The sequence below is a fragment of the Aethalodelphis obliquidens genome, unplaced genomic scaffold (assembly GCF_003676395.1).
Source record: "Aethalodelphis obliquidens isolate GAN/ISIS:26980383/991018 unplaced genomic scaffold, ASM367639v1 scaffold12, whole genome shotgun sequence".
NCBI classification, from domain to species: domain Eukaryota; kingdom Metazoa; phylum Chordata; class Mammalia; order Artiodactyla; family Delphinidae; genus Aethalodelphis; species Aethalodelphis obliquidens.
In genome coordinates, this window is record NW_020837956.1 from 37,050,371 (window position 1) to 37,073,380 (window position 23,010).

The window sequence follows — 23,010 nt, forward strand, 5'->3', positions numbered from 1 at the left end:
ATATAACTAAGGAAAAGTCTACATCTGTCTATATTTCACAACAATAATAACCTTCTATTACTGGGCTATGAAGTCTGTGGAAAGATAATCATTACAACAAAGAAAAAAAATCAATGACAGAAGCACTTTAAAGATACAGGAACAGAAGCCCAAATACTTCCTATTCTCACTCATGGCTCCATCTCATGCCCTGGGCTTTGGTCAGTTCTGGGGGCCCAGAGCCCCCAGTCTCCCTAGCACAGCCTCCAACAGGGGAGACTAAAAGGAAAAACAGAACGAAGGGGGCTTCTGTCTCCTGAGAACGTGTATGAGTGGATGTTGAGAGAGAACTAGAAAAGAACGGAGAGAGAGAGAGGAAAGCAGATGAGAAAGGGAAAAGGAGGGACAAGTGGTCTTAAGGTCCCCTATTCTGCCTGAAGCAAGAAGGCAAAAGATGGTGGCTTAGCAAGTTGTCACCACAGATTAAATGCGGAGAACCAGACCCTCCTGACACACTTGGGCGTGCTCACGCCAAGCAGGCCCGTCCCCGCCGGTTGTTGAGCTTTGAGCCACAGCTTAAAGACACAAAGCTTCAGTGAGCAAGAACCTCGACGCACAGACTCCCCAGCTTCTGAACCCGACAGGAGTCCCTCCCCGGTGAGAAAAGAAGCTGAGGCTCTACTTTCTCACCTCCCCAGGCTCTCTCTCCCTAAGTCAGCACAAGTGACACGCAGCCTTCTGGGGCTGTGCGCATGTGTCACTTTGGTGACACGTGCCGAAATTACGGGACCACAAAAGGACAGAGACAGGAGTATGGACTTTGGAAACTTGTGCATTCCTTCTTACAATCGAACAAAGGAGAATTTTATTTTTAGCAGAATTACCTTGACTGGGAAGACCCAACACAGGCACAACTTTTAGGGCAATATGGGATCTGATTTCCATGCACTATTCAGGATATGAAATTTCAAAATGGAGAAAGAAATTTACTTGAAAAATACTGGTAAGGTGTGTAAGAACGCCTGCACCAACCACCTTTCCTGCCAAATAAATGGTCAGTTAATGACTGTCAGTCATTTCAGAAATGCCTTCTGGGGTAACTTCTGTCTGGCGCTTATACAGCTCAACGTGTGTCATGCACCCGGCAGAGGCACCGTGTCATCAGCTATGACGTGCTAGGATTAGCCTCGAGAGTTAAGCTGTAAATACTGAAAAGCTGAGTTTAAGGCGAGGTCCCGTGGGTGACGGGAAGGGATGGAGACAGGCCGTGCAGGTGACTCACCCCTGGCGCAAGCACACCTGGGCTTCCGCTGAGCTGTGGGGGGCTCCGTCCCCACACGCGCCCCTCGTTCCCACCGCTGCGAGAACGCACCCACCCCCGCCTCCTCGGGCCCCCTGTCCCGCTGCCGCCGCCCCTCACTCCCTGCTAGCGGCGCTCTCCTCCTGGGCTCCAGCCCTCTGACCCGCTGCTCGCCCACGAGCTCCCTCTGGCCTTCTCACCGCCCTGCCCCTCAGTGGCCTCACTGCCCCTCGTCTGGACTGAGGCACCGCTTCCCCTGCTCCTGGCCACCGCCTCCCAGTCTCTGCCCGTCCCAACCCCTCCTACGCAGTTGTTGGATTTCTCTGGCGTTGTGTCCCTGATAAACACTAAACCTACTCCCGCATCTGGACCCTCACAGTCCAACCTCATCTGCCACGTTTCATCTCAGTATCCGCTGTTCAAAGCCTTCCCATCCACCAGGAATTTCTCAGATGCTACCTCTTCCAACAACATCCCAACCTCTCAGCAGGAAGTGACCCCTCCCTCTCCAAATCCTCCGATATTTTCTTTTTAAAAAAATTTCTTAAAGGACTTGACAGGTTCTACCCTACATTTGTCTTATCAAGCTCACACCACGAATCCCAAGGGGCGGCTTCAAGTTTTTCTATTCTCTACAGCACTCAACACAGAGCGTGGCAATGGCTGAGTGAATCAAGTTACCAAAGTATGTTTCTGAGCATCTAATGCATAAGAGACAGAATCTAGAGATACATTAATAGCTTTAAACATCATATAACTAATGTGTGAATTCATGAATTCATTCATCATGTATTTACTGAGTACCTATTTTACAGACAGCAGTAAGCTGGCTACAGATGTAAACAAAACATGATGCTTCTCACCTCAGAGGAAGAATAAATATATACACAAGAATGAAACAGAAAGCCTGCGACACACCACATGCAGCATGTTTCACCCTGTACAGATACCAGCGGCTCCTGGGGGAAAGAAACAACGACTACAGCTTTAAGCAGTCAGGCGGGCTGACCTGGGCTTGGGAAGAAGGTGACCGGTCAGTTCCTGAGCCGCGAGACTCTGCCCTTTCATCCACTTGATCGCAGAGCCATGGCTGCAGTCCGGTCAGTCCTCAATGCTGCCCAGAGGGGAGCCAAGGCAGCGCCACCCTGGACAAGTCACGTGCAAGACGGCAGGAGCAGCCCAAGGGGGGGAGGGGCGGTGGTCAGAGCTGCTCAGGGTGGGAGGCTGAGCCAAAGGCACCAGAGCGACCCAGATATATGGGAGGTTGGAGGAAAAAAGAATAAGGTGCTTGCAGATTAAAAACTGTATTCCTAGCAAGAACTCTAGTATGTTTTTATGAGAGGTGTATTACGTGTGAGTGTATGCATGAATGAGCGAGAAAAACAAAACCCTCTGTAGCAGGGGAGAAGCACATCACCCAGAACTTGGTTTACACAACTATTTTAAGACTACTTGTTATCGGGACTTCCCTAGTGGGTCAGTGGTTAAGACTCTGCACTCTCACTGCCGAGGGGCTGGGTTCAATCCCTGGTCGGAGAGCTAAAATCTCACAAGCCGTGTGGCAAGGCCAAAAAAAAAAGACGACTTTTTGTTACTTAATTCAAATAAGAACTCAGATAGTGAAGACAGGTAGTAGGTAAGAGGAGGTAAACTAAGCTCTGGCATCCAGAAGAGTGAAAACCTAAGGACATCCAGACACTGGGCCAGGCTGCTTTCATTCTGGACACAGGGTGAGCACGACATTAAACAGCCGTCAAAACTGTGATGACTGCCACAAAGGAGGCACACGGAGCCCTCAGGGAGCGACAGGAGATGAAACTGGGTGGGTAAGAGGACTTAGGAGACAAAGATGCATTAGACAGAACCTCAGTCCTCACGAACTCACCGTTTAATAAGGCAGATAAAGCACTTTTTTTTTTTTTTTTTTTTTTTTGCAGTACGTGGGCCTCTCACTGCTGTGCCCTCCCCATTGAGGAGCACAGGCTCTGGACGCACAGGCTCAGCGGCCATGGCTCATGGGCCCAGCCGCTCCGCGGCATGTGGGATCTTCCCGGACCGGGGCACGAACCCGCGTCCCCTGCATCGGCCGGCGGACCCTCAACCACTGCGCCACCAGGGAAGCCCCAAAGCACATATTTAAGTAAGTAAAGTGCCATGTGGAAACTCTACGAGCCAGAAATAAAACACCACTGAGTTTCTGAGAAGAGAAAATTATTTCCAGTCTGGACACCAGGGAAATGTTTGCTGATTGGGGTCATGTGAGATAGACCTTCAACGACAGGGAGAATTACGTCTTGCAAGATGGGGTGGAGGGTGTCCAGGCACAGGAACAGTGGAGAAGTGGGAGCACATCAGCCAGGGGAGCAGCGGGGGAGGCAGAAGATAAGAGCTAAAAACAGCAGCTGGAAGAGAATCCCACCAAGGGGATTCTGGCCTCCATTCCATCCATTTCTCTTTCCGGGGGGCTACTCAAGTGATCTAAAATAAGAAACTACTCCTCCTCTAATCAGAAACTAATTAGCTAAATGATTGCAAAAGAGACAGAAAGGAGATCGGCGGTTGCCTGGGGCTGAGGGTGGGAATGGGGATTAACTGTGAGGGGACAGGAGGGACCTTACTGGGGGGAAGAAAATGTCCCCAAACTGGTTTAAGGTGATGCTTGCATCACTTGGTAAAGCTACTAGATATCAATGACTTGTAGAATTGAAATGGGTGAGTTTTATGATATATAAAATATACCTTATAAGGCTTTCTTTTTTTTTTTTTTTTAAGAAATTATTACAAACGTGCACAGAGTCCCCGTCAGCGGGCTTCCTAACAAAGCCCCTCCACTCCTGGCACCAGCCTCCGCCCGCCCTCTGCCTTTTCCTGCTCTGGTACGGAACCCGCGCAGCACACACGCGTTCTGACTCAGGGTGAGCGTCCAGGAAATGACTGGCCCTCGTCTCTGCCTGGGCCCTGAACCATGGGCTGGTGCCCAGATGTCCTGTCTCAGCAAGAGCGCCCTGCAGCAGGAAGGATGGGCTCGCTCTGGGTCTCCCGCTGCCTGCCTGTACTGGGGCCGCCCAGCAGCCTCAGGCCCACAGCTGAACGAACCATCTCCATCCTGGCCGTGAGAGATGAAAACCACAGCCAGGAGATCACGGCACACACGTTGTGCTCAGCAGCCCCAGCCTCGACTTACGAGCAATAAAACTGTTATGATCGCTGGGAAGAATTAAATTACCCCTGGGTCACCCAACTAGAATATTTCCCTTAGCACCAAGCAAGCATTGGGCTTTCTCTTATCCTCTGACTTGCTTTTAACAAGTATATGAAGTAAAATGGCTTTTCGAAACCCCAAGCATGATCTGAATACAAATTATTACTCTTAATTGCTGCCAGTAAGTATGGATCTAAAACCAATGGCACACAGACAGTCTGTAGTCACAGCCCTCCCTGCTCTGTCTTCCCTTTTCCTGGGTTCACCTGGATATGTCTGACAAGATGAGTTGACAAGTAGTCCAATGTGTGTAATCTCAGAAGGAGAATGATTCAGTCGTGGGGAGACAGGCAGACAGGGCTATCAGAGATTGCGAGCAGCCTGCGTAACGTCATAGATGATTAGCAAAGACAGACAGACCAGGAGATGGGGCAGGGGTGGGCGAATATCGCCAGGCAATAGCCATCTTTCCACATGGGTCTTCCTAATTATTCTATTTTTTGCAGGGGAGAGGGGGTCTTAAAACTCCTTGACCCGCGAGCTTTGCCACTGCCATACTGTCTAAAAATCTTTCCCCCCTTCCCCGTGACGCTCCCCCTGCCCACAGGGTCAGTGTCTCGGCGGCTCCTTCGGCTCTGCCACCGGTTACCGGCAGCTGCCGATCCAGCCAGAGCTCCGCCCCTGGTTCCAGCCTGACCCCCAGGAACCCCAGTGCTGCCTTCTCCTTGGCTGGGGGTCTGTCGAGAAGCCTGAACCTAGACAGGATTTTTGTATCAGAGTGCTCTATTTTTAAGGAGCAGCAAAGAGAAGACAGACTCAAAACAGAAAAGTTGCTGGGCAGAATCTTCCCAGCTCCAGGCTCAGGAGTCTAGAAAAGACCAGGTCTTCCCAGGGCTCTCCTCAAAAACCCTTAATAGTGTCCAACCCTCTTTGGGGATAGTCAGCTTTTCCTAAAAGACCATATACAAAACATGGCCGAAGAGCCTTACCTGAAATGCACCTGTGTCGTTAAGTTTATTTTAATATGCCTAATTTATGAGGAACCAGAGACAGAACGCTGGGATCTGCAGGGTTTTTTTCTTTTTAACTTGGGCAAGTGCTGCTCAATCACAGAGTCAGAGGTAAAATCAAGACCTCAAAGAAGGGCCAACACCTGCTCAAGTGGGCACAGGCACCGGCAGCACCTCCGTGCCAGGGGGCGGAGAGCTGCAAAAAGACCTCAGACCTCACTGCTTCATTTAAGGGCATTCTTAGCGGAGGCTTCGGCATTAGCCAAGGATGTGTACCTGGGAAACAGCCAGCACCTGCGGAAGCTTCGAGTCTTCTCCAGGAGCTGGAGCCTGAGACCCAGGATTGTGCGTGTGCGTGGCACCGCCGGGGGTGTTAGAGCAGCAGGTAAGGCTTTACGCCTGTGCAGTCCAGTATGACAGACACTAGATACATGTGCCCATTCAGATGTAAGTGGATTACAATGAAATCAAGTTGGAAACTGAATTCCTCAGTTGCGCTAGCGTATTTCAGGTGCCCGAGAGCCATGTGTGCTGAGCGGCTTCTCAGACTGGATACAGCAGATGCAGACCATTTCCATCAAAGCAAAAAGTTCTGGTGGGGCTTCCCTGGTGGGGCTTCCCTGGCGGCGCAGTGGTTGAGAGTCCGCCTGCCGATGCAGGGGACATGGGTTCGTGCACCGGTCCGGGAAGATCCCACATGCCGCGGAGTGGCTGGGCCCGTGAGCCATGGCTGCTGAGCCTGCGCGTCCGGAGCCTGTGCTCCGCAACGGGAGAGGCCACAGCAGTGAGAGGCCCGCGTACCACAAAAAAAAAAAAAAAAAAGTTCTGGTGGACAGCAATGCTTCAGACGAGTAGCCTAAAAAATTTTTTAAGCATCTCTGAAGGTGTAACTGATGTACAATAACCTGCCCATATTCAAAGTGCACAATTCGATAAGTCACAGCACATACATACCCCCACAAAATCATCGCCCAAATCCAGACAGTGAACGTACCCATCACCCCCAGAAGCTTCTTTGCACCCTTTTGCAATTCCCACCTCCCAGCTGCTCACTCCCCAATCTCCGGTCCCCAGGAAACCGCTGATCTGCGTCCGTCACCACAGAATAATCTACATTTTCTAGGACTTTCTATACTTGGAATTCTACAGCACGCACTGCTCTTTATCGGCTTCTTTCACACTCGTTTTGAGATCCATCCGTGCTGCTGCAGCAACGGCTCATTCCCGTTTCTTGCTGAACAGCTGTCCATCTCCTGGCTTATCCAGACAACTGCTGACAGGTTTCTGAGTTCTTTCTAGTTTGGGGGCTACTACAAATCTTACATATAAGACTGCTCTGATTACTTGTGGGATGGGACTCTCCAATGGTGACCAGGAAGGCCTCTTCAGAAGGTGACGTGGAGCAGAGTATGAAGGAAGCAAGGCAGCTAGCCCCGTGAAAGCCTGGTGGAAGAGCATTCCCGGCAGAGGGAATTCTTAACACAAAGGCCACGAGGCAGGCACCTGGCAGGGTCAAAGCACAGTTTTCTATGTTCTTCCTGAAGGCTGCTTATCTGAAAGAATGAACATCCAGACAGAAATCTTTTGGAGAAGAAGGTCCCAGGTGAAGTGGCCTGAATAAATCACTAACTGGCACAGGGCCACTTAATCGCATGTAAGGCTCACAAGTGCTTTGAGAAGTCGGTGTTACCCCCGTTTTACAGAAATGGAAACAGAGGGAGAGTTAAGCCACCCACTTTGCCCCCAGATCCCACAACTAAGCAGCAGCTGAGCTGAGAATGAGGCCAGAGCCCTTCCCATCATTTCACTGCCATAGGCAACCGGCCTCCAGAGCGGTCAGTGCTACTCACACGTGACCCACGGCCGGAGTGGGGCAGGCTGTGAGACGGGAGGTACCATCTACACCAGGACGTACAGGGAAACACTTTGCAAAGGAAAACCATCTAGCTCACTTTCATTTTTAGCGAGTTCTCCCCGGGGGCCGGCGACAACACCGCCAAGGCCCACGGCGTGCGCGCACACACACACGGTCTTGCTCTCACACGGGGCCCTCGTGAACACGTGCTCCCAGGCCTGGCTCTTCGGCACCAGGGCCACTCTGATGGTTTGTTTAATCAAAGGAGACGGGGGAGCCCACGCAGATCTTGAGTGTTTAACACAAACTGGAAGATCAAAACTGGGCAGCTGCCAAAAACACTGGCAACTTTCACACCACAAGAAAGAGGGGAAACAGCTGACCTGGTTTCTGCCTTTAACGCTGCGTCTCTGGCAGTCACACAGCTTTGATCTTTCAGGTTCTAAGTGGAGAGAAAATAGTGACCCTCTTCCACTGGAGAACGGATGATGAAACCACACACCGCAGCCTACTTGCAACCGTCTGGAAAAGCCGCGTTTTCTGGGGGCCAGCACAGAAGGGCCCAGGATTCATCAATCCACAGCTTCTTCTGAAACCCACATGATGTTAAAATGCTTAGTGAAGCCACCCACCGAAAACGAAAGCAGCTTTTCGAATCTACTGCCTCCGAGAATTCGAGGTTGGATACTTGTGTCCTCAGCCAGGCCCTGGAGCCCTGGCCTCAGGCTCCCCAGGGGAGGAGTCAGAAGCGGCTGCTGGTTCCAGACCAACGAAGTCAGTGTCACCAGGGAACTGATTAGAAATGCGAATGGATCAGGAACTCTGGGAAACGGCTCCCAACAGGGAGGGTTCTAGCAACCCTCCCGGCGCGAAGCTGGGAATCGCCTTTAAGTAGGTGTGGGTGTGGCCTTTTAACAAGGTCCGGGTCCTGCTGGGGCTCCCGGTCCACCTCTGCTCTAGGGCAACGCTTCTCAGACTTTAATGGGCTGACTCGTGCCCTGGGGAAATGGAGATTCTGCTTCAGCAGGCCTAGGGGACAAGGGCCTGGGAGCCTGCATTTCTACGAGGCCCCAGATGACTCCACCTGAGGGCAAGGCAAGACTAGGACCCTAGGGAGGCAAATGAAACAAACTACGTCCAAGTGCTCTGTAAACCAGACTCGGGACTATACAGGTATTGATGTTATTTGTCAAGTTTTAGATTTTAAGGAATGACTAACAAACAGTGGAAATTCCCAAAGGGAAATGCACCCAGAGAGGCTGGACCTGGAATTTATCTCCAGGTCCCAGGGAGGCAGGGGCCTGAGTCCTGGCTGAGCCAATGACCAATGACCAACAGGAGGAGACCCAGGACGCTGAGCCCCCCAGCTCCCAGCCCCCTCTCTTTGGGGCCATCAACTCCTCCAGCCCCCAGCCCTTCCCCCGGGGCCTAGAAGTAGGCGCCAGTGTCTCCCATCACAGAAACCTTCCCTTGCGACTTCCACCAGCAGCCTGCCCCTGGAGCAGCGAACTCCCGCCGCGCGTCTCTCCTTCTGCTACTGTACTGTCCCCTGCCTGCACGGCAAAGTCACTGTGGCGTCCCCGGCACCGAGGCCAACGGCACTCATCAGCCGCCCCCCTCCTGCTCCTCTGCCTTCCGGGTGCAGCGGACCCTCCGCCTTCACTCACACCCCCTACTCCAGCCTGTCCACACAGCATCCCTCGGGTTTGGCAAAAGATTTTAAAGTTTGAGGTGCCCTACATCGTGGCGGTTGTTCTTTTAAGAGCCAGCAAGTGAGAGAATACACGGTGACAGAAGAAAGCAAACACAAGCCCTGGTTTGAATTTGCTAATGCTTTCAAATGGTTATCCTGTAACAGCACATCCTCCACGCACTTGACAAGCTGTTAAAGGCAAGTGCGAGGAATGTGCTCGCAAACTTTGCCAGGAGCTTAGATGCAGACGGACCCTGTGGTGGCCCACAGGCCCCCAACCCACCCCCAGCCAGGACCCAAGCACCCAAGGCCGCGGGACAGTCACCGCCCCACCTTCCGGGGCCGCGCCCTCGGGGCTCCGTGGCGTTTGTCCTGGGGCCTTCCCAGCACACACAGCATCCTAATAAAAGTGGCCCAGATGGGAGCAACGAGCGCTTACTGCCCTGCTGCCCAGAGAGCCGGGCCACCCCCAGCAGGCGATCAGTCACTCTTCTCAACTGAGCTCTCCTCCTGGGCCCAAGGCCTTGTTCCCACCCTGTCCTCTCCCCCATGGCTTTTCCCACTTTCTCTGACCTCAGGGAGCCAGTGTACCACAGCGGTTACAATGAGGTGACACTGCCTTTCCCAAAAAAAATAGTATCAAGGTACAATTTACACACAGTCGTGGCAGTGCTACAACCAAACACAGGGCTCTGACAGTAGCCTTACTGCTTTTGTCGTTTTGGTCAAACTAAGGACGTGCTTTCATTTTGGTCAAGGATCTCTGAGTGTAGGAAGCAGCTTGCAGTGTTGAAGCCTTGTGAGTCTCAGAGCATTTCCAGCCATGAATTAGGCCAGATTAAACAACTGGTGGCAGAGATTTCTAGGCGTCCAAAGTAATTGTCAGTAGGTCCATCCAGGAACTCTGTTCCCCTAGAGAAGGCCCAGCCCTCAAGCGCTCCTCACTCAAAGCTTACAGACTCCTGCTCTGCGTACAAGCCTAACAAGCTGGTCATCGCGTCCTCCAGCTCACAGCGCTGCGGAACAAGGCACCAAGAGCGGTGGAAGCCAGCAATTAGCAGGGACAAGGGTGTCAAAATATTAAAAAGTAAATGTTGAAAATGGGAAAGCCGACGGTCTGGCACCAATCTAGGGGCAGGTACTCCCACACCGCAGGTACCAGGCACCAAGAGTTTCTCTAGATTTCACCGCTGCCCCTTAATTTATGCCCCAAACAACGGTAAGCCTTCCTCCCCAGAAGATAAAACATGACCAGTGCCCATGGTGAATAAGAAAGAATGTAAGACATTTTTAAACAGAAACAGACTCACAGACATAGAAAGCAAACTTACAGAGGGGAGAGTGACAGGGGGTAGGGGTCGAGGAATAGATTAGGAGTTGGGGGTTAACGGATACACAATGCTATACATAAGATAAACAAGGACCTACTGTACAGCACAGGGAACTCTACTCATGAAAAAGAATCTGAAAAAGAATAGATATATGTATAACCGAATCACTTTGCTATAACTGAAGCTAACACAGCATTGTAAGTTAACTCTACTTCAATTAAAAAATGCTTTTAAAAAAAGAATGTAATACATTTTAAAATATAGGACATTTTCAATAGAAGAAGTGGAAAGAGAAGAAAGTTTACGGGAGCACTGAGGGTGAGGACCTCTGCTACAGAGAGCTCTACGCTAAGCAACGCGATGAGCTTTATTAACGTGGGGAATCAGCTCCTGTCGACCGACCCGAGGGTGCTGGGAAGAGAGCGCCACCATATTACCAACCAGCAGGTGGGCAGGCCTCCCCGCCAGGCCCTGCGCACATCACAGGGACAAAGCCACACTCTCCTCAACAACCTGACTAGCTCTTCACTCTTTGGCTATAATGTCTTCTAACTCCAATCACTTGTGTAAAGGAAAAACAAACAAACGAAAAAAAACATGACTTCTGTGCACGCTGGTCAGTGGGACTTTCAGGTTCTTCTTTCCGGGTGAGTGAAGTGAAATTCCTCAACCCCAGGGCCACTCTCGGCTCTCGCCCTGGAACTCCGTCCTGGGCTGAGCCTCCGCCAGCCTCTGCCCTCACCTGGAGCAGGTTCTATGGACCAAGAGTACATATCTCACAAGCGATTCTCTGAAACCAGAGACGGAGATGACATACCTGTAAATGACCTTTCAGGAATGTGCTTTCATGCAACCATTCATTAAAAGGCCACTTCTTAACACAGAAGTGGCCCTGGAAAATCTTTCCAGGATTCTCACAACCATCTGGTAAGAGGAAAAGAACCGAGGAGACTGGCCTGACTTTATAACCAGCCTAATTTCACACATGTTACATTTCTGGAGCTGCCTTGTTTTTCCCTTTATCCTGCATTACCGCAGAGGAATTCACAGACTCTCTGAAGGTGAGAATCTCACCCTTTAGTAACAAAATCTCACTCTATATTAAGCTGGCCTTTCTTTGGAGACGGTCCAACTGCTTTATAAACATTCTTTCATGCTGAAGAGCAGGTAGGTGGTGATTATTATTCTTTCTAGGCAAGAGGTAGGATTGAGAGTCTTGGCCATGCAGAACTGAAATGTTTTTTGAACGCCTGAGGAAAAGCAAAAGCAAGGCTTTAAAAATAAGAGAGAGGACAGATGTGACCAAAAATAGGAGTAAGGATGGTATACAAAACACCAAAAAAGGAGAATTCTCCTATAAGCAACTCACGCTCGGCGACAGCTTCTTAGAAGCAGCCACTTGGCGTCCTTACAGCTGCAGACCTTCAACACCAGCCCTGGCCTGGAAAGCCCAGCCTGGTGAACATGAATTTGGGCACAAATAAGGTATTTGCTGGGAAACAGGATCAAAAACCCTAACTCCATAAAGTACAAGCAGAAACTACAGTCATGCACGTGGACTCAGAGCTACTGTCTTCCGGGCTTTCGTAAGCTACCCGACCGTAACGACACTGAAATGTCACCTGTGGGGTGACATTTCTAATTCCCGCTTATCCCCGTCACCCTGAGGCTGGCCGGTGAGGCGGGAATGGTTTTCTCACACTGTTTTAAGGTGAGGAAACTGAGGTGTCTGGCTGCTCGTGGCTGCAGCAGTTCGGCCCGCTGGGCATCTCTCTTTATGCTACACTTTACCCGGCATTGCCTTCCCTTCCGTTCTGCCCCTTTTCCCCCAAGGAGTTGACAAGGGGCCTTAAATCCTTTAAATACCACAGTGCAAAGAGCATGGGATTAGAGTTTTAAGACCCAGATGTGACCCCTAACCTGTCCCTTGCCGGCTACGGGCCCCATCTGAGACGGAGGTAACGTGAGGGATCTCGTGCAGCTGACAGGAGGACTCAGTGAACGCGGAAGAACCAGTGCACAGTGCTGACAGTGCCGCGCGTGCTCAGGAAGTGACGGCCGTGGGTAAGTCCCTCACTGTAGGAAGGGGGAGGACAGTGAGGCCTGGAGGGGATTTCTGATGTGCCCAAAGTGGCAGAGCCATGGGGCAGTGGCCAATGTGCCCAGCACAATGTCCAGGCCCTGCTCTGCTTTTAGTTTTGCGGAAGATCAAGAAATGAAGGGGCTGCTTTTGTCTAACTGTGCAGCTGCTCACGTTAAAACTGAGGACAAGCTACTTCGAGTAGGATTCCACCACGTGGAGCGACGCAGGCGGGGCCCTTCCACACCTGGAGGCGCACGTCCAAAAGCTGGCAAGGGCTCAGACCTGTCCCGAGAGAGATTAGCCCTTTAAACCACCGGGGCCTCAGTTACCTAATCTACAAAGTGGGGACAACGCTGATTCACCTCATGGGATCGTTACAAGGGTTAAATAAGCTAAGGTGTGTAAAAGCAACTGGCTGTACTTCTTCCAACACCAGGCGTGGCGTTATCATCTCCATCTTACAGCTGAGAAAACCTGAGTGGAGATCAGCTGAATGAAGATACAAGAGCTGGCTGGGGAGGGGTGACCCTGGCCTCCCGTGCCTCTGTCTCCAGGCTGCCTGCTCAGTCGCCGTGCTAGGGCTTCCCTCTGCCATCCCCCTGGGACCCCTTTCACTGCTTGCTTTCTGGCTGGATCCTGTTCCCTGACTCACACGTCTTCCTCTTTCTTGGCTTCCCTCTTCATGCCGCTAAAGCACAACCCTTAGGAGTTCCACAGGAATGATGCTTGGGAGGAAACCGTCTGGAGCCTTGGGCGGCTGAAACATCTCTAATTTGAATTTCACGCTCAGGTGGTGGGTCTCATTCCAGGTTAGAATTATGTTCCTTGGGATTTTAGTGGCAATGCTCCGGGCCTTCAAGTTTCCAGGGTCACCGCTGAGACACCGATGGCATTGTGATGCTTAATCCTCCGTGTGCTTTCTGAAAGCGGTTAAGATCTTTTGCAATTTCACAGGGGGGTGCCTTGGGGCAGGTTCTTTTCCCTTACTGTCCTGGGCCCTCCCATCTGGAGATGAAAATCCTTCAGTCTCAGGAACCATCTTTTGTTCTGTTGCATTCACGGCATCCTCCTCTGTTTCCTATTCTCTCTTTCTGAAAACGCCTGTCAGTTGGATACCGGACCTTGAGAATTAATCCCTGACTCGTCTTTCATCTATTTCCCACTCTTTTGTCTTTTTTGGTCCTTTTGATCTATTTTCTGAGAGATTTCTTTTACTCTAACCCTTCTCACCGGATTTCCAATTTTATATTTTCTTATATTGATTGTCTCTCCCCTTTTTTAACGACAAGCTTCATCCCATTCTCTCTTCTGATTTCTCTGAGGAATTAAGTATAATTTCTTTAAAGTTTTCTTCTGCTCTCTGCATTGTCTCTGTTTTCCCCAAGTTCTTTCTTCTGTTTATTTTGGTCTCTTTCTTTCTGGAGGCCATTCATTCATATTTAAGAGAGAGGCACGAAGCAGCTGGCTGGCAGCTCAGGGGGCGAGGAAGGGGCTTACCCCCCGCCCCCCCGCCCAGGGTCTGGGAGATGAGGCGGCAGGCTGATTTTACACTAGACGACCCCTGACACGTCAGCATCTATAGATCTTCCCCAGGACCGTGCAGCTTCCCCAGTTTTAAAAAAAAAAAAAAAAAAAAAGCTCCACTGTGACTCAGTGGTGAGGCCCTAACAAGCCGTGTGCCAGTGTCCGGGCAGTGGGGCTGGAAAGGGGCTGGGCTCCACTGTGTGCTCTGCATGCTGTCAGCCTGTTTGGGGCAGCGATAAACGGGTAACAAACCTGACAAAGGCCCCAAGAGATTCCAAATTAACCCGAGTAAGAAACTTAAGCACAGCAACGGCTTTTTATATTTACCACTTCCAAATGACACACTTTACAAGTGAAGACAGGGAGGGAGACCGAGAGCCTTCATGATCCGGTTCTTTCCCTTCCTCCTTATTAACTCATACATGTGTCCCTTGCTCCTGCCCTTCTACCAGAGCAGACTGCCAGACCCGCCATCATCACCGCTTCAAGAATGATGGGCTATTTTTTCACTTGTTATAAGCTTGCTGACAGGAGAAATGAAAAAGACACTGTTGTCTGCGACCTACACAGAAAGCATTATTGAGTTCTTGACCTGGTCTGCTTGTCCACGACCTTTGGGAGAAGCTGGGGGAGAAAAACAGGAAAGACATGCCGGGACCATCCCGACGTACATTCATTCCCCTTGTGGAAGAAACCGCTCAGCAGGGTCCCAAACCCCCTCTCTGCTCAATTCTTCAGAATTCTGCTCCCACAGTGAGGACGGCACAGCGCTGCCAAGTGCAAGGAAGAGTCCATTCACCCACGTTAACAAGCACCTACCGCAGGCAAGAAGTACTCAGTCCGTATCTCCACTCACTTAAAAAGTGAGACTTTTCTTAGGCTCTGCATGTGAGGGCATAAAAGGCCTTTAAATATTCACGGTAATTTCTGTGCTCTGATTATAGGCTACCTTGCTGTGTAAGACGGGTCTGAAACATATTTATGAAATATTGTTAAGTTTAAATATCTACTATAATTACCAGAAACAGACTATTCTACACAGTTTAGGAACTATTGAAAATTGAAGTCAGAGGCCCTTAAGAAGACGAATGCATTTATCCATTTTGTGCCTCAGCTGCACAGCTTTAAAATGCCGAGTTAAATTTGAAAGTCTTGTGAGAGTAAAAATCACAATTCTAAAAATTTACTCCAAAGGGACCTCACGCGTACAGGAAATACAATTCTTTTCGGTACCACAGGAGCTATGAAACGTATTCCTCGTGTACCAAACAAACCTTCATTACCGTCTAGGGAGCTACCTTCCCAGCTAGAGCAACTTCGCGCCCCTCCCACGCTGCCCATTCGCTGCGCACGATCACGACACTTACCAGGTTTTTGAAAAGCGCCGTCAACTCCTTTGTAAACACTGAGAACTTCAGGAAGGCGCTTCCCAGGTCCGGGTCATCTCTGCACACGCAGTTGCCCCCGAACTTCTCCAGAGCCTGGGTGTACTGCTCTTCGTTTTCCACGTGCGCTGCAACAGCAACGGGAGAGGTGCTGTGAAGGCCTCAACCACTCTAGCCCTGCCCCCCACCAGTTTCTTACTTGTGGATAAAATCGAACACATTTACAGCCTGAAAATCTGAGAAAAGCCAAGTCACACCGCGAACAGAAATAACTCTGCTGTCCTGACAACCACCCGTGGTGCCAGCGACAGATCCCAAAGAACGAGCGCAAGGACCAGGAGGGAGAGCGCCTCGCACGAGTGCCACAGCCTCCAGCTCCCGGGGTGAGGCCCCCGGGGACGCCCACGCTTCCCCATCTCCTAGCACTCCTCCGTAGCCCACACGCTGGCGGGAGACACAGAACAGACCCAGTCCTCTGCTGGAACCCAGCCGCTGGCGTGACGCTCACCCAGCCGCATGCCCTAGCTTCCCCTTTCAACACCGGAAAAGCCACGGTCCTCAGAGCACAGGCCACAGGCCAGGGCGCCGCTGCCCGTGACACGTCCTCTGCCTGGGGGTCTTTCCGTGCCTCTGCCCCACGTCCCCGGCACCTTCCTGGACTTGCGCTCAGAGTGTTACATTCCAAATGTCCAACTGGTAAGCGTGGTTCCCAGCACACTGGAAGTGCTTCCAGGGTAGGGACTAAGTTTTATTCATCTTTGTGCTTGAAATATAAGTAAGACAAGACGCATGTCGTTTGATCAGGAAAAGCAAAAGCTGGTCATCCATCTGAAGGTATATATGACCATCATCAAGCTTCAAAGCAGCACCTTAAAATGTGAAAAACCCGGATTCCGGGTCTCCAGCTCTGTGGTTCCCAGGCCCTGTTGGACGTCGAAATCATACACGGATCTCTGTCAAACTGTAGAAGCTGGAGTCCCGTCTCTGAGTCAGAAGCTGGGGTGGGAAGGGGACACAGGTAATTCTGGTGAGCCAATGTGGCTGGACACGATTCCCTCACTTCTGGGTCAAGCATTTTTAAATGAATCCAGCCAGTCTGTAATGAAACAACTTCCTGGCATGGACATTTGATTCCTGCTCCCTCATCACTCCAATCAGAAATGTAACACGACGACTGTACAGGCACATCAGTGCGGGCGGGCGGGCGTGTCACCTTGCATGGGGACTCCACTGGGCAGGGTCACACACCCCCCTCAGGCTGCCCACGTCTTCAGAATTCTGCTCCCACAAGGAGGACGGCACAGGGCTGCCAGGAGGCCACAGAAAGCCTTAGTGCTGCAGCTTCTTTGCCAAAGAACAGATCCTGAAAAGCCCCTGGCAGTGCCCCAAACAACTCCTCAGGGCAACGAAACCACTGTCGGCAGTGCCGGTGCCTGGGCCTGACAACCGGAGCACACAGGGGACATGTGCTTGCGGAAGGCGGCCCTGGGGCTGAGCTGGATCCCAGGATCCATGGACCGTGTGTCCACCGACCCTACCAGGCAAGCACTTTGCCCTCGACTTCCGGGGGCATTCGGGTGCCTTAGGGGATGCCCGTGTGGATCTAACAAACACAAGAGAACGTTAATTTCACTGTTTAGGCCCTTTTCCTTTTCCTTCTTTCTATTATTATTATCATCTTTTACATCCCAGAAAAGAGCCTGAAAGTTCTGGATACATTAAATGTATTTCTGAAACTATACTCGGCAAACGACTTGAGGCAGAAACACACACACACACACACACACAGAGCGTGACGAAGGGGCAGCAGAGCAGGAAGAGCCCTCAGAAGGTCTGGGCTTCGAGCCTATGCCTCCCAGTAAACGTGCACGACCTGGCAACACACGTATTTACTCCCTCTGGCGCTGTCTCAGCCACGTGAAGGACAAAGACCCCGCTGGGAGATACTCACAGGGTTAAGGTAAGAATCAAAGAATGTGGGTGAGGATAGGCAGTTCAACCACACCCAACACATACACGCCCACCAGAACTGACAATAGTTAACAGCAGCACAGATGTCATCTATACTGAGCACAAATGGTTTCCATTATGTTTTTTTCTAGACTTCACAACAACTTATATATGACATGCATTATTTCTCACAATGCTGAAAGGAAACTGGGACTCAAGGAGATCAAGTAAGCTGTCCTAGGAAACAGGGCCAGAAAGTGGCAGAGCTGTGGTGCAAACCCAAGTCTGTCTGATCCCGACGCCCATCTGTCCCCCACTCTACTACACTGATGTGTGTTTCCTTCTAAAAACAGCTTACCTTGCCAAAACCAAAAGTACCCAAGTTTTAAATTTTTAAAATTCCATTTCAGAGGTGGATCAGTTACACCTATTTTGTTCGACTTATAATTCTAGAACATGTGGTCAACAGTGAAGGGCAGTTCCTTTCAAACCACACGCTATTTTATAACTATTTCAAAATTGGTCGTCAAGATGTGGGCAATTCCAGTGTGGTTTTGGAAGGGCGTGGCAGCCACAAGCAGACATCTGGTGCTGATGTCACTCCCCTGGGAGAGAGAAACAGGAATGCGGAGGCTAAAGTCACCTCGGGAGCCAAGTACTGCCTTCAAAATGATCCTGGACCCTCACAGCTGCTCTAGGTGAGCACCCAGAGGGAGGAGGGAGAGAATCAGCTTCAGTAAAGGCCGTGAGGTGGCCTACAAGCCTTTCGTTCAATGAAACTTAATAAGACTATAAGGTGTCAAAGCATCGTCCTTACTACCTGTTGAGTAAAGTGGGGTTCAGAGGGGTTTAATGATTTGCTCAGCATCACACAGCTGGAAGAAGGTGGGGAAGGGTCAAATCCATCCTGTGTTCACGCAGGCTGCCCCCAGCCTGTGACAACCTTGGAGAGAGGAACCTGCCTTCTCTCCACGGGCAGTCCAGCAAACCAGCACAGAGGAGAAACAGCCAGTGAGGCTTCCGGTTCTGGCACCAGGAAGGACAGATGCACTTCCTTTCATCCCTTCTTCTGGGCCTTTCAACTGACCACATGGTATCGGTCACGTTTTTTTATAAAAATTCTTTCCCTTTTTTTTTTTTTTTTTTGCGGTACGCGGGCCTCTCACCGCTGTGGCCTCTCCCGTCGCGGAGCACAGGCTCCGGACGCGCAGGCCCAGCGGCCATGGCTCACGGGCCCAGCCGCTCCGCGGCATGTGGGATCTTCCCGGACCGGGGCACGAACCCGCGTCCCCTGCATCGGCAGGCGGACTCTCAACCACTGCGCCACCAAGGAAGCCCCTCTTTCCCTTTTAAATCTGCAAAATAATGTGTTGATCCCAGCAACCCCAGTGGTGATCAATGAGTGTTCTGGATCATCATCACCGCCATCTCATGTATTTATATTTAAATCATTTTGATCTACTGTGATCACTGTTTTCTGATGCTCAAACTGTCCCAGCTTAGGTCAGTGGGAACCTCTTTACGCTGATCTAGTTGGAGTTTCTAAGACAAATTTCTCTTCTTGCAAACAACTTTGAAGCTTCTTGATAATGACCACAGCCCCGTGTCTCTCCGTGTCTCCCTGTAACAGCTTGCCTGGTGCCCACTGTCAGGACAGTAAACGCCCCATAACTACACAGTATCCGACTGGCCTACTGCTCCACGTCACCCAAAGTCTGAGATGTTCCTACTAGAAAGTCCTTGAGTGTCTTTATTTTCCTTTAGCCAAAACTAAATTTAAAATAGGAACCTAAAATAAATGGCTAGGGAATAAACTTTCTGGAAAGAATCCAAACTGGCTCTATCATCTCTTATTTACAGAACTGTCAAAACTGTTCTTCTAAAAAGAGCTCACTCTCCCACCTCCCCCTTATTCAACTGTATCTTTAACTCTGGTTCTTATTAATGAACCAGACCCAAGAATCTTTGATGTGGGAGGGACTTGGGAAAATGAGAACCGGAGTTGCTGAGACCACAGCAGATGAGACCCCGTTTCTCCCCAGTTCTAATCCCACAGCCTCCCATTTCCCACACCTCACTACACAAAGGTCAGACCTTCCACCAATCCATGCAAGGGGATGAAATGAAAGACTAACAGAAAACTCTGCTACGGAGCCAGCGAGCATGTGCACACGTTGCATTTAGAGGTGAGGGTTGGGCCTTGTTGTGTGCCTTCTAGTTTACTTGATTATGTCATTTTTAAAAACGGATACGGGCTGCCCTGGTGGCGCAGTGGCTGAGAGTCCGCCTGCCGATGCAGGGGACACGGGTTCGTGCCCCGGTCCGGGAAGATCCCACATGCCGCGGAGCGGCTGGGCCCGTGAGCCATGGCCGCTGGGCCTGTGCGTCCGGAGCCTGTGCTCCGCAACGGGAGAGGCCACAGCGGTGAGAGGCCCGCGTACAGAAAAAAAAACAAAAAAAACCCTGATACCAAGAAGAAGGCCCAGTGCATATAGTTCAAGCAAAATTGTTGGACCCAAATGGGGAAAAGGCAGCCTTTTTACTCCTGCTCAATGGGCCACAGCACGGCGGGGGAGCCAGCCACCTGCCCAGTGCTGCCGAAGGACAAGAAGGGTCCCACGGCCAACTCATCTCCGCCAGCTTCAAGTCCACCTGATGCCTGCTCCTCGCTGCCAGCCTGCAGCGGGCTGTGATGGTGTGCTGGGTGCACACGAGACGAGTGCGACCCATGTCTCAGGACAGATGCACCAACCCGTGCACGATGGCCTGTGATGTGCTGGGGCTGAGGATTCAGAGACGCCAAGAAGGGGACGTTTGAGCTGAGGCTCCAAGGTCAGCTGGGAATTTCCAGACAGAGACGAGCAGGAACAGGAAGGTATCAACCCCAGGGGAACAGCAAGGAGTCCTGTGTGTTCAGAGGCTGTGAACACTTTCTCAGTCTTCGAGCCTCCGCCTGCACCCAGCTCCCGACGCAAAGCCATCTCAGGGCAGCACCAGCCTCACTGTCCTACCCACCTGGGGCCGCTCCTGGGTCTTTACAGTCCGAAGGATCCCGAAAAGAAAGCCGGTCCTTTACAGACAAGGACACCAAAGCTCAGAGCGGGCACTGACTTGCTCAAGCTCACACAGCTAGTTGGCAGCAGTTCGAGAACTAGAACTCGGCTTTCCAGCCTCCGGTCCGCGCAAGTCCTCCCAACCAGGCGTGGAAGCGTTTCTTCATTTGCTCGCCACACAGTCACTATTCTCGGCTCTAGGCTAACAGAAATGCGCTACAATCCTCCAGCCAAGCACACGCACTGGCAATCCGAAGTCCAAGTGCCCTAACCAGAGACAAATGGGGGTACGTGTTGGAGGGGGAGGGGGAGGCAGCCTGACGGTGCTCGCCTTGGCCAGGACCCTCCAACCCCCCGCTCCTGGCCAGGCAGGGGTCAGGCTGAGGTAAACTCATCCACATCACTGCACACGCCAACCATCCACACAGACAGCCCCGCCAAGGGCACGGTTTAGGAGAGACATATGTTCTCTGCAGTAGAGCTTTATAAAGACCCCCCCAGATGAGGATTAATATTCAAATGTGAGCCGCAATTGTAATGTCAGGATAATCTGTATGACTCAGTGTCAAGGAGGCCAGGCCACTTCCCCTCAAGCTGTCAGCCCCGCACATCACCTGATCTAACTCTCGGCAGACAGCTCCTGGGAAAGCAATTTCCTGGAGTCAAAGATAATCCCCACTTCTCAACAGGATCTCTACCCTGTGAACACCTCATGGGAGAAAACCATTTTTAGCACTTTATTTCTAGACTCATCCCAGATAAAAATCTTTCCATTCACAATTTGGTAATCTGCATTAAAAGTTCTAAAAACATTTTTTGCCATCCCCTCCCACTTCTAGAAATCTATCCTAAAGAAATAATCAAGTGATCAGAGATGTATGTACAGAACAACTGATAAACTGAAAATGTATTAAGCTCCAACAAAATGGAAATGGTTAAAGAACAGTGTCTCTACAAAATGGAATATGATGTAAGCTTTTAAAATCATGATGTAGGAATATGGTCAGGATAGAATGCCAAGTAAAAAAAGGGCAGGACACAGAACTATATATTTCATCTCAATTTTGTAAAAGGTAAAATGTAGAGAAAGGCCGAAAGGAAAGGACATCAAAATGCTAAGGTGGTGATAAAAGAGCAGGTGCTCGGCACCCGGAGGCTGGTGCAGGCCAGGTGCTTTCCGTGCATCGTTGTACCCTCCTTGAGGGGCATTTCGCAGAGGAGGGGACAGACTGTGGTGGCGGAGATACCTAGGCCAGGCGGAAGCTCCGAATGGCCAGGGTCACAGCCCGGAGGACCTCAGACCAAGAATGCAGCTCGGCCCCTCCCATCTCACAGAGGGTGGCATCTGGCCGGGCTGTGACTTCGTTCTAATGCTTTTCTGAATTTTTTAAATGTTCTAAACTAAGCTCATATTATCTTTATAATCAGAAAACAACAACACAAGGAATAAACAAACTAGAGAAACCTGAAATGTCAGCCCCAACGGCTCAGTTACCTTGGTTCTCCATGCCTACTGAGGGTATCAGAATCTGTCTTTCTCCACCAGTTTCTTCTGCACAAGTTGACATGATAGAGACAGCTTTTGCAACCTAACCTGAGCACCTGCATCGTCTCTGGTAAGACACGAGCACCCACCACCAAGGGTCTGATGAGAACGCCCACCCGATTTCACAAGCCCTCAGGGCCCCGCTCAAGCCGGGCACATGGAAAGATGGCCTTGCCCCTGGGGCTTCACCATCGCCATTCCACCACTCTCCAACACTCTGCGCTCCCCCTACTTTCTTTCTTTCTTTTTTATTTTTAAATAAATTATTTATTTTTGGCTGCGCTGGGTCTTCGTTGCTGTGCGCGAGGGCTTTCTCTAGTTGCGGCGAGCGGGGGCTACTTTTCGTCACGGTGCGCAGACTTCTCATTGCGGTGGCTTCTCTTGCTGCAGAGCACGGGCTCTAGGCATGCGGGCTTCAGCAGTTGTAGCTTGTGGGCTCAGTAGTTGTGGCTCACGGGCTCTAGAGCTCAGGCTCAGTAGTTGCGGCACACGGGCTTAGTTGCTCCGCGGCCTGTGGGATCTTCCCAGACCAGGGCTCGAACCCGTGTCCCCTGCGTTGGCAGGCGGATTCTTAACCGCTGCGCCACCAGGGAAGTCCCCCTGCGACTTTCAAAACTTCATGCAAAACTCATATCCATCAAGACTTTCCTGGGGCGTCCCCTCTGACCTTATGGAGACCTCTTGATTGTTAACACAGGATGTACCTGGACTGGTGATGTCTGGCACAGGCAGCCAGCAATGGAGTTAAGAAGGTCAAGGTGTGGGCTGACTATTAAAATGTGTAAACTGCTGTCTGTGATTGCCTGATATCCTTTGATCCTGCCCTATATGAAGGACAACAAAATGACACTTGGAGTCTGTGTGAATAACTGAACACAACCCCAGTTACTTCTCGCTAAAATTCCTGCAGCAGCACACCTGGGGGGACGGGGAGTGCTAAGGGATCTACTGGATGATGTACTGTTTACACTGGTTCTCTCTGTCCCTCTTCAGCGATGTTGTAGGCTCAGATGACAGAAACCTATCAACGTTCAACGTTATCGATCCATCCTGTATTTCCTGAATACCCCATCAGTCGAGAACTTCCCTGGATGCCAGC

The 23,010-nt window shown here is 50.9% G+C and overlaps 1 protein-coding gene across 5 annotated transcripts in view; it reads right to left on the bottom strand.

Annotated features, from left to right (window-relative positions):
- ASAP2 (ArfGAP with SH3 domain, ankyrin repeat and PH domain 2) overlaps positions 1-23,010 on the bottom strand; it is a 156,151-nt gene that overhangs the window by 69,086 nt on the left and 64,055 nt on the right. For all 5 annotated transcript variants that reach the window (XM_027113851.1, XM_027113850.1, XM_027113848.1 and 2 more), the window contains one exon: positions 15,345-15,490. In XM_027113851.1, coding sequence (XP_026969652.1) covers positions 15,345-15,490 — 146 coding nt within the window. The remainder of the gene's footprint in view (positions 1-15,344; positions 15,491-23,010) is intronic.